This window comes from Triturus cristatus, chromosome 8, assembly GCF_964204655.1.
Source record: "Triturus cristatus chromosome 8, aTriCri1.1, whole genome shotgun sequence".
Lineage (NCBI taxonomy): Eukaryota > Metazoa > Chordata > Amphibia > Caudata > Salamandridae > Triturus > Triturus cristatus.
In genome coordinates, this window is record NC_140591.1 from 412785241 (window position 1) to 412803786 (window position 18546).

Below are 18546 nucleotides of genomic sequence, written 5' to 3' on the forward strand. Positions count from 1 at the left end.
CTAGGAAGTGCGAGCCAAACAGGTATGGCCGCAACTTCTTCAGAGCCCATACCACTGCAAAGGCTTCACGCTCTATTGCACTCCACTTCTGTTCCCTGGGAAGTAGTCTCCGGGATAGGAAGACCACGGGTTGATCCAGACCCTCTTCGTTGAGTTGCGATAACACTGCCCCAATGCCATGTTCTGATGCATCTGTCTGGACAATGAACTTCTTGGAAAAGTCTGGGGCCCTTAAGACCGGGGCCTCGCACATGGCTTTCTTCAATCTCACAAAGGCCTGCTGACAGGCCTCCGTCCAGACTACCCGTCGAGGTTGTTTCTTGGACGTGAGCTCCGTGAGGGGGGCTACGATGGTACCGTACCCCTTCACGAAGCGGCGGTAATATCCCGTGAGGCCCAAAAATGCTCGGACCTCAGTCTGTGTCTTGGGGGGTTCCCAGGCCATGATGGCCTCGATCTTCGCCTGGAGGGGTTGCACCGCTCCCCTACCCACCAAGTGTCCAAGGTACACTACCGACCCCTGCCCGATCTGGCACTTGCTGGCCTTGATCGTCAATCCAGCTTGTCTCAGGGCCTGGAGAACAGCTTGCAGGTGACGCAAGTGATCCTCCCAGCTGTTACTGAAGACGGCTATGTCATCCAGATAGGCAGCAGAGAAACTCTCCATTCCGGTGAGGATCTGGTTTACCAGGCGCTGAAACGTGGCAGGTGCGTTCTTGAGCCCAAAGGGCATCACACAGAACTGGTAGTGGCCATTGGGCGTGGAGAAGGCTGACCTTTCCCTTGCTCCATCAGTCAAAGAGATCTGCCAGTACCCTGAAGTAAGGTCAAAGGTACTTAGATATTGGGCAGCTCCCAGCCGGTCAATCAATTCATCCGCCCTAGGGATCGGATGAGCATCAGTTTTGGTCACTGAATTCAGTCCCCGATAGTCCACACAGAACCTCAGTTCTGGTTGGGCACCCGGTGGTGCAGCTTTTGGTACTAGTACCACCGGACTGGACCAGGGGCTGCTAGAAGGTTCGATCACTCCTAGCTCCAGCATCTTAGTGACTTCACTATGAATGCTGGCCTTCACCTTGTCTGACATCCGGTAGATCTTGGACTTCACAGGTGGGCTGTCTCCTGTGTCCACGTCATGGACGCACAGGTGAGTCCTACCCGGGACAAGGGAGAACAACGAGGAGTACTGCCCCAGGACCTGGCGACAGTCCTCCTGCTGTTCAGGAGTTAGAGATGGGGAGAGAATCACTCCCTCCACCGACCCATCCTTTTCTTGAGACGCAAACAGATCAGGGAGAGGCTCGCTTTCCACGTCCTCTCCTCCGTCAGTCACCATCATCAAGATGACTTCGGGCCTCTCGTGGTGGGGTTTGAGGCGGTTGGCATGCAGCACCCGCAGGGGCTGACGAGGGGTCTTCAGGTCCACCAAGTAGGTAGCCTTACCCTTCTTCTCCAACACCTCAAAGGGTCCTGACCAGCGATCCTGGAGGGCACTAAGCTCTCCTGGTTCGATCACCCACACCTTCTGGCCAGGCTCCAACTCCACCGGGTGAGCGTTGTGGTCATACCACGCCTTCATCACTGCTTGGCTGGCTTCCAAGTTGTCAGAAGCTTGCTTCCACAACTTAGCCATTTGGCTCCGGAAGGCCAGCATGTAGCTCACCACATCCTGGGGAAGCTTTCTGGGAGTTCTTTCCCATCCGTCTCTCACCAGGTTGAGAGGTCCACGTACAGGGTGCCCATACAGAAGCTCGAAGGGGCTGAAGCCCACTCCCTTCTGTGGCACTTCCCTGTAGGAAAAAAGTAAACAGGGTAGGAGGACGTCCCATTTCCTCCGCAGGCTTTCAGGCAGACTTCTGATCATGCCCTTCAAGGTTTTGTTAAACCTCTCCACCAGACCATTTGTCTGGGGGTGGTAAGGAGTTGTGAACCGGTAGGTCACTCCACACTCCTTCCACATCGCCCGCATATACGCTGACATGAAGTTGGTCCCCCTGTCGGACACAACTTCCTTGGGAAAACCCACTCGGGTAAAGATTCCCATCAGGGCCCTTGCCACAACAGGTGCTGTTATGGTCCTCAGAGGTATTGCCTCTGGGTACCGTGTGGCATGATCCACCAGAACCAGGATAAACCGGTGACCAGCTGTAGTTGGCGGATCTAATGGACCCACAATGTCGATGCCCACCCTTTCAAAGGGGGTGCTAACGACAGGAAGTGGTTCCAGGGGAGCTTTCAGCTTCACCCCTGTTTTCCCACTGGCTTGGCAAGACACACATGTCCGGCAGTAGGTATCGGACGACACTTTCATCTGAGGCCAATAAAAGTGTGGGACAAGACGGGCGAAGGTCTTGTCTTGCCCCAAGTGTCCTGCCAATGGTATCTCGTGAGCCAACTCCAGAAGGAAGGCTCGATAACGTTGAGGGACTACCAAGGCTCGTGACGATCCGTGTAGGGGTGCCTTGGGTTCACTGTAGAGGAGGCCATCCACCCAGTAAACACTGTAGTTCCCTTCAACGTTCCCTGCTGCCTGGGCTTCGGCCTGTCGCCTCAGCCCCTCAAGGGTAGGGCACTCCCTCTGGCCCTGGCAGAATTCCTCCCTGGACGGGCCTCCCTCCACGAGCCACTCGGCCGGGATCGGTAGGTCCTCCAGGTTGGTAACGTCCCCCACCGCAGACTCCTGGTCCACCACCTCCGGTGGCCTATCCGTCCTACGGGGTGGGGACGCCGAGGCAGGCTTCTCCTGTCCTCGGTTCTTCCCTTGACTGGCAGCTGGCTGGGCCTTTGTTCCAGGCTCCAGCCGAAATGAACTCCCTCTTCGGGTAGTCGCGGACCTTGTGCTAACACAGGCCCAGTCAGGTGTACCCAGCATCTCGGTGTGAGTCCGGTATTCCACCTCCTTCCAAGCGTTGTGCTCCATGTCATTCCCCAGCAGACAATCGACTGGCACGGCAGGGCTTACGGCAACTCGAAGTGAACCTGCAACCCCCCCCCCATTCAAAGGGAACCTCGGCCACTGGATAGTGGCCTGTTCTGCCGTCAGCCATCGCGGCTGGGTGGAGTACATCGGGAATTACCTGCTCTGGAGACACCAGTTGGCTACGCACCATAGTCATACTGGCTCCTGTGTCTCTCAGAGCCTCCCCTCTTTGGCCGTTGATGGTGACCCACTGCCCATACTTTACAGTATTTGCGGGCACCTGGATCTTAGGAACCATCTCCCGTTCTCCCAGGGACACTAAAGTGACACCCGCCCACTCCCTTCCCTTAATTAAAGGCATCTCCTCCCCGAGCACTACACTAGCTACTCCGGGGGTCTTTCCTCCAGTGGGAGGGGGTGGTCGTTTCAAGCACTTCGGATCTCCTTTATAGTGTCCAACGCCACCGCACTCGTAGCAATGGACAACCCTTGGCTGCTGACTCTGGCCAGGATTAGGGTTTCTGGGTGGGTTAGCCCTAGGGGTGAATCCTGTTCCCTTCCCTTGGAAGTTATTTTGGGGGCCTTTGGAGAACTCCTTTTTCTTTTCCCCTCCCTCTTTCTTCTGGGGGGCGCCCTGTCCGGCCTTTTGAGTATCCCCTCCAGTCCCCCTTGTGGACACCCGGGTACTAGCCCAAATGTCCGCCTCCTCAGCAAGCTTCCGGGGACTGGTCAGCTTGCTATCCACCAGGTGTTGCCGCAGTTCAGGGAAACATTTCTCAAGCAGGTGTTCCTTCAGTACAAGGTCAAACAACCCCTCGTAGTTCCTCACTTCACTGCCCTGAATCCAACCTTCCATTGCCTTCTTCGCATAGTCCAGGAAGTCCACCCAATTCTGCGTGCCCAGCTTGTGACTACCCCTGAACTTCTGTCTGTACTTTTCAGGTGTTAGTCCAAACTTTCTGATGAGCGCCAGTTTCATGGTGGGGTAGTGGGTTTGCTCATCCTCTTCGAGGGCCAATAAAGCATCCCTACCAGCTGGAGGCATGTACTTATACAATCCCCCTCCCCAGTACTTCTCTGGTACCCCATGGGCCCTCAACGAGACCTCATAGGCTGTTAGCCACTTGGCAATATCATCACCCACCCCATAGCTAGCCACTATGGGGCATATGTATCAAACTCCCCTTTAGCGAATCTCAAATTGCGAGAATTTGCGATTCGCAAAATCAGATTCGCTAAACGGGATGTATAAAATAAATCGCTAATCATTTGCGATTCCTTAAAAATCGCAAATAATTCGCAGAATCCCGTATTGCGATTTCTTAATAGCGAAATTCGCAAAATAAGAAATCGCAAAAACGGGAATCTGCAAGCCTGGTGCAGGCTGATGACATCACAAACAGGAAACTGTAGTGATTGCCTGCACCTGCTCACCTGAGCCACACCCAGAGGCTGCTTGTGGAGTGTGAGGAGGCTTTCCTGGAGACAGCAACCAGCAATGGATCCCAAACAAAACCAGCAGGGCAAAGATGCAGAAAAAAGAAAGAGAAAACACAAGTTTTCAGAAAAGGAGCAGGAGGTCCTCATTGAGGAGATGGTCTGCAGCCATGAGCTCCTGTTTGGGAAGAAGGCACTCAAAGTCCCAGAGGCCAGGAAGAGGAAAATCTGGCTGGAAATACAGAGCAAGGTGAATGCTGTTGGAGTCACCACACGCACCATCGAGGAGCTGCGCAAGCGGTGGTATGATATGCGCCAGAGGTCCAAGGAGAGGGTGGCAGCCAGACTCAAGGATGCCAGTCAGACTGGAGGAGGACCATCCACTGCAGAGCAGCCAACCCCCCATGAGGAGCTTGTGGAGTCAACCCTCCTGCCTGAGAGCGTTGGTGGTGTGGCTGCAATCGACAGCTCCGACCCCTCATCCAGCAGACAAGGTAAGATGCATGCCAAATCACCCTGCACTCCTCCCCATCCCTTGCACACTCCCCCAAATGCGCATAGTTAACTCCCAACATGCCAATCCAGCCCAGGTCTTACAGCACACCCAGCAATGCATCATGGTACTCGTAGTACTGTGTCTGACTGTGTGTCCATGACACCATCACAAGTAAATGCAACATATGTGTTTTGGGGATCATTGAATAGAAATGTGTCAGAGATTAGCCGTCAAAGATTTGTAACTTTATTGAGTGCCACATGCAGACAGTAACACAAACTCATATAGTCCCCTTTACATCCACAGCACACGCCATGCCACAAGAAGACAGCGCTGAGGGAGAGGAGCCTGCAGACCCTGCGGACTCCAGCGATGAGACAGAGCAGCAGCCAATTCAGCGCAGGAAGCGCGCACATGTGCCCCCACTGCCTCCATTTGAGGATGAAGTCCCAGCAACAGGCGATGACACCGACAGGAGAGAGGGGAGTCAGGGTGTGACAGACATGCCCCGTCATGACGCACCAACACCAAGGCAAAGGGAACAGGCCATTTCCAGGTCAAGGCCCAGGAGCAGCACTGCAACAGAAGGAGAAGGCACCGTGTTCTCCAGCTTGGAACAGTGCATGTTGCAGGAACAGCGCCTGCAAAGCAAGGCAATGCGGTCAATGAGTCGCCAGCTAGGCCGCCTACATCAGGACAATCGCAGCATGGTAGCGGCAATACGAGAGCTCTGTGCCACTTTGAGGGACACCCAAGCTGCCAATGACAGGGCTGGACGACGTGCCAATGCACGGCTACACAATTACACCAAGGCAGTCAACCGCCTCTGCACCACCACCAGCGCACTCACACGCAGAAGCGTAACCATGCAGGTGGACATGGCACATTGCTGCCAGGACATAGCGCGAGGGCTTGCGCAGGTGACCACTGCTGTGGAACAGCTGCAGACAGCCAATGCAGGTGGCAGCGCACTAATGGCCTCTGCTGAGAGTGAGGACACATCGAGTCGCAGCAGCATCACTCCAACCTTGCCAGGTGAAAGACGCCGCAGTGGCAGACAGGTAGCAGGCCAAGGGCGCACCATGGGGGTCAACCACCCTGGACGGCACCGACGGAGGTGATCATCTGCGGGGACACTGACTGCAACACGGGTGCATTAACCCGCAAAAGGCTGTTTGCCCTATTTCATGTGCCTTCTCTGCACTGTGTGTACAACATGTGCTGGGGACAATTACAATTTCTTTCATGTTAAGTGTGATTAAACACTTGACACATCATCAGGCTTTGTAGTCTCATTTCCTCAACACTCACCTAAAAGTAGTTTTGTGTGATCTCAGTCCGTCTCTGGCGTCCAGCAGCTGCCCCAACTCCTGGTGCTGGTCTGGCAGGGGGAGCAGGGCGCTCGTCATCCGATGTGTCTGTATCGCTCACATCAATTGTGGTGCCTTTCCTCATTGCCATGTTGTGTAGCATTGCACAGCTTGCCACGATTTTACAGCAGGTCTCAGGGCTGTATTGCAGTGCGCCTCCACTCTTATGCAGGCACCGGAAGCGGCTCTTCAGGATTCCGAAGGTTCGCTCAATGACACAGCGTGTAGATCTGTGTGCCCTGTTGTAGCTCCTCTCACTTGCATTTGCAGGATCCAGGTATGGGGTCAGGATGAAGTCGCGCACTGCATAGGCACTGTCACCTGCATGGAATAAAACACAATAGGTGAGTCAATGTCCCCCCCCTCAAGTGATGTAGTGGATGTATTGATGTGTGCAATGTATTTACCGAGCAGGTACCCCTCCCCAAACTCTCCAGCACTCAGACGTCTGTGTATTCCACTGTGTCGGAAGATGAAGGAGTCATGTGTACTGCCGGGGTATTTGGCTACGATGTCGGTGATGTGATACTTAGCGTTGCACACAATCTGTATGTTGAGGGAATGGTAGCATTTCCGATTCCTGTAGACATATTCAGTTTCTGCTGGGGGTGTGATGGCCACATGGGTCCCGTCAATGCAGCCGATGACGTGGGGGAAACGTGCAATCTGGTAGAAGTCCAGTATCGTTTGTTGTAATGCCTGTTGGGTGGTGGGGAAGTAAATGTGATGTGGGAGCCTCAGTAGCATTGCATCTAGGAAGGCATGGAAGAAGCGCGAAAGTGCACTCTGTGACACACCACCAACCTCCGCTATGACCCGTTGAAAACTCCCTGACGCGAGGAGGTGCAGGGAGCACAGGACCTGCACATGTGTGGGAATTGTTTGTGTCCTGCGAGTAGGGTGCTCCAAGTGGGATTTCAGCTCCTCAATCAGGTCCATTATGGTCTGTGGGTGCAGTCTGTACTTGTCATAGATCTCCTCTTCAGTGTTCTGTAACAGGGTGATGCGCAGCCTGAAGATACGTTCCTGTCTCATTCTCCTGTGTGCAAGGGCCCGAATACGCAGCCTCCTGGCTATCACGTACATTGCAGCCATTGTGGGTGTGTTTGTTGCATTGTGGGCTGGTTTTTGTACCTTGCACCAGTTTACCACCTGCAAGCAATTGGTGTTAATAGCGATTTCTTAATTTGCGAATTTCGTAAAATCGCAATTTGCGATTTTTTCATACATGTGTTTGCGATTTCTTAGCTAGCGATTTCTTGTTAGCGATATTCGCAACGCTAAGGATTCGCAAAATAGGTATTCGCTAGGAAATTCGCAGTTTTCTTGTTTCGCAGCCTAAGAAATCGCTAATTTAGCGATTTCTTATTTTTCAGTTTGGAAATGTGTCATACATATGAAATAGCGAAAAATCAGTCGCAAACGCTGTTTTTTGCGATTCGCAGCGTTTGCGACTAATTTTTGCTTTCATACATATGCCCCCAAGTCCTTTGGCAGGTATGGTTTAGATTCCCTGGTGATCTCTTGGGTTTGGCTGCCACCATTAGGAACAGGTTGTGCCCCGATTCTCAAGATCTGAAGATCTATTTCTTTCAGTCGCAATTCATGGGCCATCCTCTGCTCCTCCTTCTCCTTTTCCAGCCTTGCTAAGTCCCATGTGAGCTGTCTTTTCTCCCTCCGGTCTGTTAGCTCCACTTCAGACAAGCCACCGCTAGAGGCACTGCTGCCCTTCCTAGAAATGGTTCTGGGCCCTGCTGACAGGTTCCCCACCTCAGGTTGGTACATCTCAGCCCCCTCAGGGTCAGGCTCTCCATCCCTGTCTTCCTCCTCAGCCTTGCTTTCTCGGCGTGCCTCCCCCCAAGCCCTTAAGCTAGTTTGGAGTGCACCCTTCTTTGCTCCTGGGGGGCAGTACACCCCCTCCCGCTGGCAAAACTCCCTGAGTTGGGCCACAGTGTACGTTTCTAGATTTTCTAGTACAAACTCCATCTTGCCCACTCAGGTTAGAGGACAGGTTTTTGTGCAGTAACTATGCAGGGGGGTACCTTTATTAATACCTCCTCCCACCACCAGAGTAAATTTGGAAAAAACAAAAACCCACAATTAGGAAGGCCGCTTTGAGAAAACTCCCGGTGTAGGCCTATGGACTACCCACAGTTATTGTTGAGTATACGTAGGCACAGCTCTATCCCACCACTGAACACCAATTTATGTTGGAAACAGCCCACTCCCACTCCGCAGGGTGGTGGTGGACTCCCCGAACACACTGTGGTAGCTTGGCTCGAGTGGTCAGGAAACAGGCACCGTGCTAAGCATACAATATACCCATACAATAACCATGCGTGCATCCGTTCCAAAAACGACTCTACACCGTAAAAATTATGAAAATATCTTTCTTTATCTTTTTCTCTTAGTTGCTGATTGGGAAAATAAATAAGTCAATCACAATATACAAATTTTAAATAGTGCAGGTCAGATAAATACTGTCTGGAGATTCAATAAATAGGGATGATCATAAATACAAGGGACATAAATATAAGTGCAGGTAATACAGGCAATTAAATATTCTGAGGCAATAAATACTGTCACCAATAAATATTGTACACCAACAAGCCCTGTGGACCAATAAATATAGTGAAGCAATAAATATGTAAAAACTCAATAAATACAGTGCCCCCAATAAATAATTAAAAGTATACAGCAACACTCATGTAATCAGATCACTTTTCAATTCTTAAGGGCTGATTTGGCCCAGGCACAGCTTGTAGGGTTGTGGAAGGCTTGAGGGGTTCTACTCCCTGGCTGGGACAAGGCTGAGGCCTAAACTGAGGTAGATCAAGGGGGGAATACCAGTGCCCTGGCTTTCTCTCTCCACACAACCTCTCTAGGTTAGTCCCAATTCACCCCTGGCACAGTCAGGTTGGTTTCAGCACCTCCCTAGCCCCTTAGAGCAGTCTCTCAGGTCTCCACAGGGCCTTAGGCGCCCTCTACTCCACTTACTGCCCTTTTTCTGTTGTTCCGACGCCGCTGGAGTCGTGTCGATGCCGTGAGGCGGTTCCGGTTCGGTCTCGGCGGCCTCGGCACAATGTCAGTTCTAGACGACGCCGGTAGGCGGTTCCGGTCCGATGTCGGCGGCCTCGGTTCGATCTCGACCTCCGATTCGACGGCGTCGGGCAGTCTCTACTCGGTGTCGACTTCGGGCGGCTCCGGTCCGATGGCGCTCTCGGATTCGATGACGTCGGCCGGCCTGGCTTCGATGTCGACTTCCGGCGACTCCGGGGTGCGATCCTCACCCCCGACCTCCGGTGCTCCTCCTCTCCGGTTCCGGGCGACTCCGGAGTGCGATCCTCACTCCCGACCTCCGGTACACTTCACCTCGGTCTCCGACGACTCCGGAGGGCGGACTTCACTCCTCCGATGACGCCGCTCACTCGACCTCGGTTAACTTCCTCCTCGACCTTTGGTATTCCTCACGACCTCCGTCGGCGCCCTCTCACGACCTCAGGCGGCTCCGGGTACGACGTCTGCTTCTTCAGTCAGCGCCGCTTCTCCACCTCGGGCTCCAGGTCTTAGGCTACTCGACGCCGGACTCCAGGGAAACCAGTTTCCAGGTCAGGATCTTGCTGCTTTCTGCTTCTAAGGCCTGTTCCTGCTGTCCAGGTCCTTAGGATGAGTTTTTCTGGCTTCTTCCCACACAGGGCTACAGGCTGGGATCCATCAGTAGGGACAAGTATCAAGGGTGGGTTTATGGACCCCACTCCAGGCACAAGTTTCCACACCTGCTGCTTCACTCCTTCCTCCTTCACTGTTGTGCTGCTCTCTCTTCACCAGTCAGGTGCCAACTGCCAGCTCCAACTGCCAACTCTCTGTCTTAACTCCCCAACATTCTAAACCGCCTCCAACGGTCACAGGGTTCTGGAATGTTCTGGAAGGTGCTAGCAGGTTCCAGTGGATGCTGGTGATGTCACAGGTGGCCACCATTTTGTGCTTCAGGCCCTCAGACAGAAGTTTCAGGGGTAGGTAAAATGGCTCCCTGAATCTGTAGCAACACGAAAAAGTCTGGTGGTTCCCAAAAAGGAAAAATTCAAACAGGGTTTGAGGCAAAAGTGGGACAAAATAAATAATGATGTGGAGGGACCACCCAAAGGGCTGACAGGTCTAACAGTTCCTGAGAGTATTAATTAGCACATAGATGAGTCAACAAACACAGCAGATGTAAATAGGTGTCTGGTTGCAAAAAAACTTAGTGTAGGCTTACCAAGAACGTACAAGATTTTGCACTCCCTCATTGATGGTTGGCTTTACTTTCGCTCTTATTTGCTTGTTTTCTATTGGATGGCTTTCCTTTCAGCCAATCCATCTTGTGTGTCCTTCCCCTGGAGCATAGTCTCTTTCCCTTCTCTTTGTTTGGCTGGCTTCTGTGTTTCCTCTGGATTGTTTGAGCAACGGTACCCTTTTATTTTTCTTTGAACCCTCCATTACAATGCATGTGATTTCCAGCTGTCTCTTTCATGTGCTTTTCTCTCCCCCTCCACGTTGTTTTCTCTTGTGCATGTTCTTCTCCCCCTACCCTCCATGCTGCTCATTCTACCTTGTTCTCTCTCTCATGTTTCTACCCTGCTTGCTGTGCTGCTTTTCCCCTCACTAACAGTGTTGCTTTTCCCCTCACCTACAGTGTTGCTTCCACCCCACCTGCAGTGTTGCTTCTCCTCTGTCCTGCAGTGTTGCTTCTCCTCTGTCCTGCAGTGTTGCTTCTCCTCTGTCCTGCAGTGTTGCTTCTCCTCTGTCCTGCAGTGTTGCTTCTCCTCTGTCCTGCAGTGTTGCTTCTCCTCTGTCCTGCAGTGTTGCTTCTCCTCCGTCCTGCTGTGTTGCTTCTACCCCACCTGCTGTGTTTTATCACTTTAAGTCTTGAACAACACTCCCGTAAGTCACTGCTAAGTGTCCGAATGCAATATATGTTTTTCTCCATACAATAAAATTACTGATCCTGAAATTGCACCGGGTCCATTTAAAAAAAAGCAAACATTCATAAGTTGATAAGTACTTTCCCAATCCCAATGATCTTGGTATTAAAATTTATATAAAGTATGTGTTATTTTTATAAATTGGTGTCGGATTTCTTTGAGTGTGGTCTCACTGCCTTGTTGTGTGTTAAATGCTTACCACTACCCTCTGATGTGCCTAACTGCTCGCTCACACCACCACAAAAGAGAGCATTTGGGGTGTCATGTGTGCCTCTGTAATTCCTTTGGGGTTTTCCCTGGACTCTCTGCACAGTGTACCTCATTTTGGTGCTCTATAAAGAGAGCCAACTTCCTACAGGCACCACTACCTACTAGTATTCACTGAAAGAGCAACATCAAGTCTATCTCTCTCTTGGGGAGGCCCCTTGGATGGGTTACCACGGGTCTGCATGTGGTCTCTACTGATGCTGCATGTGTCGCTGCAAGATCGATGAGGAGCCACTGCCTAGTCACTCGTTCAACCATAGGGGCTAGATGGGTCACGATCAAGGCATGCTACAGAAGACAGGATTAGGATGTAGCTGGGGTGAGCAGCTCGTCACTGGTTGATTGGTGCTTTAGGGTATTATGGGTGCTTGATGACCTTTGATGTTTCGATGTTGTCAGACTTAAGTTGGATTGTAAGATGCTAAATAGATAGGGGTGATGCACTTAACAGGGACTGGCATGGTGGTGTTGATTGTACGGTGAACATGAACAACAGGTGTTAACAATTTGGCTTCATGGCTGCATAAATGTTTACTTGGTTCATCAACAGTTGGAGCAATGGTGACCAGGTGGCCTTTCTGGCCTCTCGACTCTGTGAGTTGCTGTGCTCTATGTCTTATGTTTGTGCAGGGCATCCGTATGTCCTGGTGTGCATGCCATGGTTGTCTAGGCAGCTGTAGACTGTGTCCGGACGCTTGCACTGAGAAGCTTGGAGGCAGAGACTTGGTTCAGTGTTTCTTGCAGCTTACTTTTGGTTCTCCCACCGGGCTTTCACTGAGTCACTGTCGCTTCACATCAGAGGCTCACTTGTGCAGGTAGATACACTCTCGGTCATTGGTAAGAGGCTACTTCTGGCCTGGTCCCACCAGATCTTCTCTCTTTCTAGACGTAGTTGGTTATCTAGGTCTCCCACTGTGAACCAGCTTGTCATCAAACAACTTTTCTTTCTTTCTTCTTGGTGCTGCGGCATGCACCTTCTTTTTGACTGCCAAGGTGAGACTTCTAGTTTCTCGAGCCTCTTCTCTTTCCTGTGGGTGCTCAGTGTGCACCGTCTTCTGGACTGGCCCGCGGAGCCTTGGGGTACTTGGATCAGGATTTGTGTCAAACACGGAAAGCTCTTATCCAGTCCTCTTCTTTTCTTGTTCTGTATGGCATCGAGCCACGTCGCGTGTTCCCTCCTCAGAGACCTTCTTGGAGCTCCTGCTCCATGGACAATGGGGAGCCAGGCTTCTGGCTCCTCTTCTCTTGATGGCACAGTGCTTGCACCAAGATGCCATAGAGTTCTCAGTCATGGTCAGTATAGGTGTGGTATAGTGTTCTTTTAGTGTTCAGGACATGGGGCCATGGTGTCTTGGGCAGGGTCTCAGGTGCAATGTGCTCCCATCCTCCTTTCAGTCTGGCCTTGCTTTGGCTGAACCGCCTGAGGCTTGGGGTCATATCCTCTTTACAGGCTTGGTTGATCAGTTTGGCATCTCGTGGTTCCTGGCTGAGTGAGGTGTGAGACTCAGTTGCTTTGTGGGGTCGCTCATGATCTGGGTGTCTTCAGTGATACCTCCACTCCTTCATCAGGAGTAAGCAAAATCTGAGCAGTCCCATGTGCATCTGGGCTCCCTGCCCACCTCATGGGGCAACAGGCTCTGGGCAGTTTTGTGATGGGGGACGCTGTAGTCAGTCAAGTGATCAGGTGTCTTGATGGCACCGCATGCATACTGCGCACCATACAGTGTCTGTGCACCCTCTGATCGAGCATTAGCTACATTGCAGTATAAGGCCTCTCTTTCCAGCATCAAAACACACAAGATGATGGACGGAATGTTGCATATTGGCAAAACATTCTCCCCCAGCCACAGATCTGGGTTTAATCCATCGTTATTTTGCTCACCACGCCACCCCAGTTCAGAAATGGCCATAAGCAAATCAGTCTTGACCCTGTGCCTCATGGGAACAGTCCAGCCCGAACTGCCAAGCCACGTCTTCCCTGGATCGGAATCAAGCATCTTGGGACCGGTTTCGGGGTTTCACCCCTGTTCAGCCACTGGAATCAAGCTATCCTGGCTGAAGAGGGGTGAAACCCCGAAACCGGTCCTAGGATGCTTGTTTCCAGTCCAGGGAGGACCTGGCCTGGCAGTTCGGGCTGGACTGTTCCCATGAGGCACAGGGTCAGACTGATTTGCATATGGCTGGATCCAAACTGGAATGGCATGGTGAGCAAAAAAACCGATGGATTTAGGCCCGGATCTCTCTTATGGATCTCTCTTATGGGGTGAATGTATGACATTGTTCTGCATTCTGTCCATCAATAGTTCTTTTTGCATCTCTATTTCCAGCATGTCACATCCGGTCTCATGTCCATAGTGTAGTTCTTCTCAGTCAACCCAATGCTGATCCTACTCACCCATCTCCTTTTATTTTTACCATTGGCAGGAGATGACTTGGCACTGTACCATTGCTCTTGTGTGAGTAGCAACACAACCAGCCATGACTTCTATTAGAAGGCTGTTTTGATGGCAGTGAGGTGCTTGTCTATGCTGGACCCCTTGAGGAATCTGAGAGCAGGTGGATTCTGGGTGTCTATGCAGAAACTGCACAGGTTTCAATCTAGGTTCCCCGTTTTGCCAGTGTTGAGCAGGTGCTTGCAGCATTCCTATTTTACTGTGCTTGTCAGTACCCCAGTGAGTTGTTGCTCACCGTCTTTATTTAATTTTCTCTGGTGGCATCCCTCTCAGCTGATGCCCTGGCCCATGTTATTTGATTTGGGCCTCTGTGTGATATGGGGTGCTCACCTCTGGTTCTCCTGTCTGTGGGTTTAACCAAAAATCTCCTGAGGCTTGAGCCGGGAGAACACGAAGGCATTTCCTGTAACTATCGCGAATTTTGCACCTTGCTATTTTCACATTCAGATTGAAATACTATGCTGCACTGATTTCTGCTTTTAAAATACCTGGTTTTTAAATAAAGTTCCACTTTTTAAAATTACCTGTTTTGATTTTAAATTCAAGTCTTTTACTCACATGCAACTGCTGCTCACAGGGGGAAGTTTGGAGGGCTGAGCTGGCTCTGATATACGGAGGGCTGCCATCTTGGGGAGGTTATGGGTTAGCAGACTAGCAATTCCCTGACCTGCAGTTAAAAACGAGGCTATTGCGAGCGTGCAGTGGACGCGGCAGCGGGCGCGCCGCCGGCGTGCCAAAGGCAAGCCCGACCGCGCTTGGCGCCAAGACCCCTGGCAGTTTCGGGCCAGGTAAGTCCCCTTCACGCTATTATGATAGAACAACACTGTTGGAGATAAATGGTGAGGGAAGGGGTAGGGACTGTATTGGTCTTTCTCTGGATGTGCTGCCAGCTCTCCTTCCAGAAGCATGCCCCAAATGTAGAATGTCCCTCCCAAAAATCTTAATGCACTCTACCTCCCCAAGGGTCGATAAGATTGCAGGGCCAGTTGGAGGCACTAACCAAATACTTAAATGCATAATGCTTAATGCTAGATTATTGGTCAAGCATAGCCTGGAGTGTGCAAGGCTAATAGAGGAAGAGGAGAAATTGCTTTCATTACAGAATCCTGGACGGATAATTCCTCTGGGCCAGATATAGTGAAAGCTACCCCTCCGGGGTTTTTATGCTATACGTTAGACAGGCCTCATAAGAAAGGTGGGGGTTTGGCTGTGATCTCCCACGGTTTGATCAAGGTAGCCTTTCAGCCTATCATTATAGAGGCATGCAAAGCGCTATTTTTTAATTTCTATGTACCCCACCTTCATACTTTTAAAGGAAGTTTACTGTACAGGCCACCAGTTAACAGAAACTCATTCATAGCCTCACTTGGCAATGTACTGGAAGGTTTATGTACAGATCCCTAAACGGTTATGGGAGATTTCAATTTTTAATTAGAGGCACTTACTGACCCGGACACTTTGGCTCTGAATGACACGATGAACGGCGCTGACTTAAGGCAGCTGGTTGCCGGGCCCACTCATGCGGCAGGACATACCTTAGATGGTATTTTTTCCAACAACCCAGGTCTCAAATTTACGGGACTACTGTCACTCGTTTGGTCGGATCATGCCGCTGTCCGATTCGAGTTGACATTGATGGGGTTGAACATAAGGGGGCAGTGCCATAAAGGTCCCATAACCACTAGAGCTTGGAATAAAGTTGAAGGGACAGCTTTGCAGGAGCTTCTAATTGCCACTGCAGGGCAACTGCCAGTGGGAGTGGATGAAGCCTCTGTAGAGTATACGAATTGACTGGAACAAGCCTGCAAGATATTAGCTCCAGTTAAGACTCTACGCCCCAAAAGATCGCTACCTTCTGCGCCATGGTTCACAGAGGATTTGAGAAATCAGAAACTCGTGTGTAAAAGGCTGGAATGGAACTGGAGGAAGGGCTATGGTGAAACTGAAAAACACTGTAAAAGCTCAGTCTGCAAAGTTACAAACAACATATTTTTGTCGCAAAACAAAAGTATTTTGCAACCCCCATTGATTTGGCAAAGAACTCAGCGAAAGAGCTATTCAGAACTGTTTCGAATCTGGCTTCACCAAGTCCGGCAAGAGTTAAGCCCAGCCAGGAACTTTGCGAAGACATCAAGTTTTTCTTGACTAAAGTATTGTCCATCTTCTGTGCTTTTAGTGGGTCGAGTACTGGGGGAATATATGTAACTGCCGAGGAACCAAAGTTAACAACAGTTCCCACTGTCACATTTGAGAATTTCTTACCAGTGTCCCTTACGGCAGCAAATTCAGGGTCACCTTACGACCCATGCTCAGTGGCCAACCTGGCTCCGATCACTATTCCGTCGTTGCTACTGCCAATTTTTAAGTGCATGTATGTAACTGGTGAGTTTCCTACACATTGGAAATTAGCCACTATCCTGCCCCTACTGAAAAAACCCAGTTTGGATCCTAAGGATCCGAACAATTTCCGCCCCATTTCTATGCTTCCACTCCCAGCAAAACTGATGGAAAAAAATATGAATGCACAACTCGGTGCCTTTCTAGCAGAGACACAAACTTTGGATTCCTCCCAATATGGCTTTAGGGAAGGCCATAGCACTGTGACTGCCCTCATCAAGGCCACAGATGAGATCAGGGGAGCTGTGGATCGGGGGGGGGCAAGGCAGCTTTGATGTTGCTGGATCTGTCCGCTGCCTTTGATACGGTCCATCATGATATTTTGATGGACTGTCTAAAGGCATGCGGGGTCCTTGGTAAAGCTTTGGACCTTTTTAAGATCCTTTCTATCAGGCAGAAGACAAATTGTGGCACTTGGAGACCATCAGTCTAAACCTTTTGTACTGCCCTGTGGGGTTCCACATGGCTCTTCCCTTAGCCCTATGCTTTTTAATGTATATGTTTCCTCTTTGGCGCCAATTGTTAGACTTGCTACTTCCTCCTTGAACTATGCCCAACACCTATTTCTTTACATACTGTGAATTTTGTAACTGTTTATTTTCATGTCATTCTTTTGTGGTGTACTATCATTGATATAAAATTAAAAAAACAGCAACACCTTTGGAAAAAAAAGAAAGCAGTATTATTGACAATTAAGAGCAGTTTTCATGATTGATAAGTGTACAATTATTAATTGCAGTCAAACAGGTAACCTTCGGGGTCCGAATTACACGAGTCCCCTGGTTACAGAAGGGGCCACAGATGCTTTAGAACCCCATTCTGTATTCTGAATGCTTAAGTGCTGGCACGAATGTATAGCCAGTGCTATATTCAGAGAATGTTCCCTCTTTTGCAGGGGCATGACCGCACGCAAATGAGGGAATCCTTTTGCCTCAGCCCATCCATGTTATGGAGGAGGCGCAGAGGCAAACTAATGCACAACACAGGAAAGAAAAGCAATCATCCAGACTAACGGAATACTCCAGCCAAGGCTCAGTTTTGTACCAGTTTGAACTGAATGCTCCATAAAGTGCATCTGCTTCTCTCGGGTCATGTCGTGTTATGTTGGTTTGTAAAGTGTACTCTCACCCAGCAGGGTATCCTGGTGCTGAGCAGGTGTGAGATTAGACCAAACCTAGGGCCTAATGTGGTTACTTGAAAAGCCAGGTCTTCAGCTTCTTGTGAAATTCAAGAAATTAAGAGGAGGGTTGGATGTGTAACTACATGCCATTTCATGCTTTAGGAGCAATGTAGGAGAAGGCTTAACAGCTGGATTTGCTTTTCCATACGTGTAGGTTGTAAGCAAGTAGGAGTCTTGCCGAGCTGAGGTGCCTGAAACATTTGTGAAAGCAGACAATATTGTTGAAGTATGCTGGGCCAGAGTGCCTTAAACGTTTGGGTGAGGAGTTTGAAATGTGCTCGTTTGGGCATGGGTAGACAGTGTAGCTCCTTGAGATAAGGTGAGATGCGCCAGTGTCGTGGGATGTTGGGAGTGATTCTGGCTGCCGGGTTCTGGATGTTCTGCAGCCTCCCGATGAGATGCTTATTTATCCCAGCGAAGAGGGTGTTCTTGTAGTCTAAGTTGCCGGTGGTAAGAGTCTAGGTGATGATTTTCCACATTATTAATGGAAGCCATTCGAAAATCTTCCTCAGCATCTTCAGGCTGTGGAAGCATAAGGAACTGATGGCGTTGACTTGGGCTGTGATATTGAGTTTGCAGTCAAGGATGAGCCGAAGGTTCTTTGCTAGGGTTATTTAGTTCCGAGGGAAGTTCATTAATTAGCATTAATACCACTGTGTATATCTCATCCCACATTGCATAACCCGTAGTAGCCCTTTATTTAAATGAACTATGATCAGTCCCAGTGCTAGTAGATGTGGTTAGATAAAGAGTCTCACCAGGGCTCACTGAATTTTTAGTAGGAGAGGACCAAAGTATGCAGCACAGTTGACTAAATTATGCAGCAAGAAAAGGCAAATTATGTGGTGTAATGCAGCAACATTTTATGATATTATTCCCTTCATTATTTGATTATTTTTATACACTTGTTAACACTTTCTGGGCCTGGGTTGCACCTCATTAATACAAGTTTAACTTGCAAGTAAATCAATGAGCAACTGTAAGGTGAACAGGCAACCTTTTTAAAGGGTCTTCAACTGCACTACATGTATTGTAGCATTTTTTAGTAACTTTTGAACCCAT

At 50.1% G+C, this 18546-nt stretch overlaps 2 protein-coding genes across 8 annotated transcripts in view; both read left to right on the forward strand.

Annotated features, from left to right (window-relative positions):
- Positions 1-18546, forward strand: part of DGKH (diacylglycerol kinase eta) — a 725438-nt gene that overhangs the window by 340105 nt on the left and 366787 nt on the right. The gene's annotated exons all lie outside the window — the stretch shown is intronic.
- Positions 4143-15045, forward strand: LOC146802220 (uncharacterized). Its single transcript, XM_085620658.1, has 3 exons — positions 4143-4854; positions 5163-5412; positions 14940-15045. Exons 1-3 carry the CDS (start codon positions 4422-4424, stop codon positions 15043-15045), a joined length of 789 nt encoding a protein of 262 aa, XP_085476784.1. The 5' UTR covers positions 4143-4421.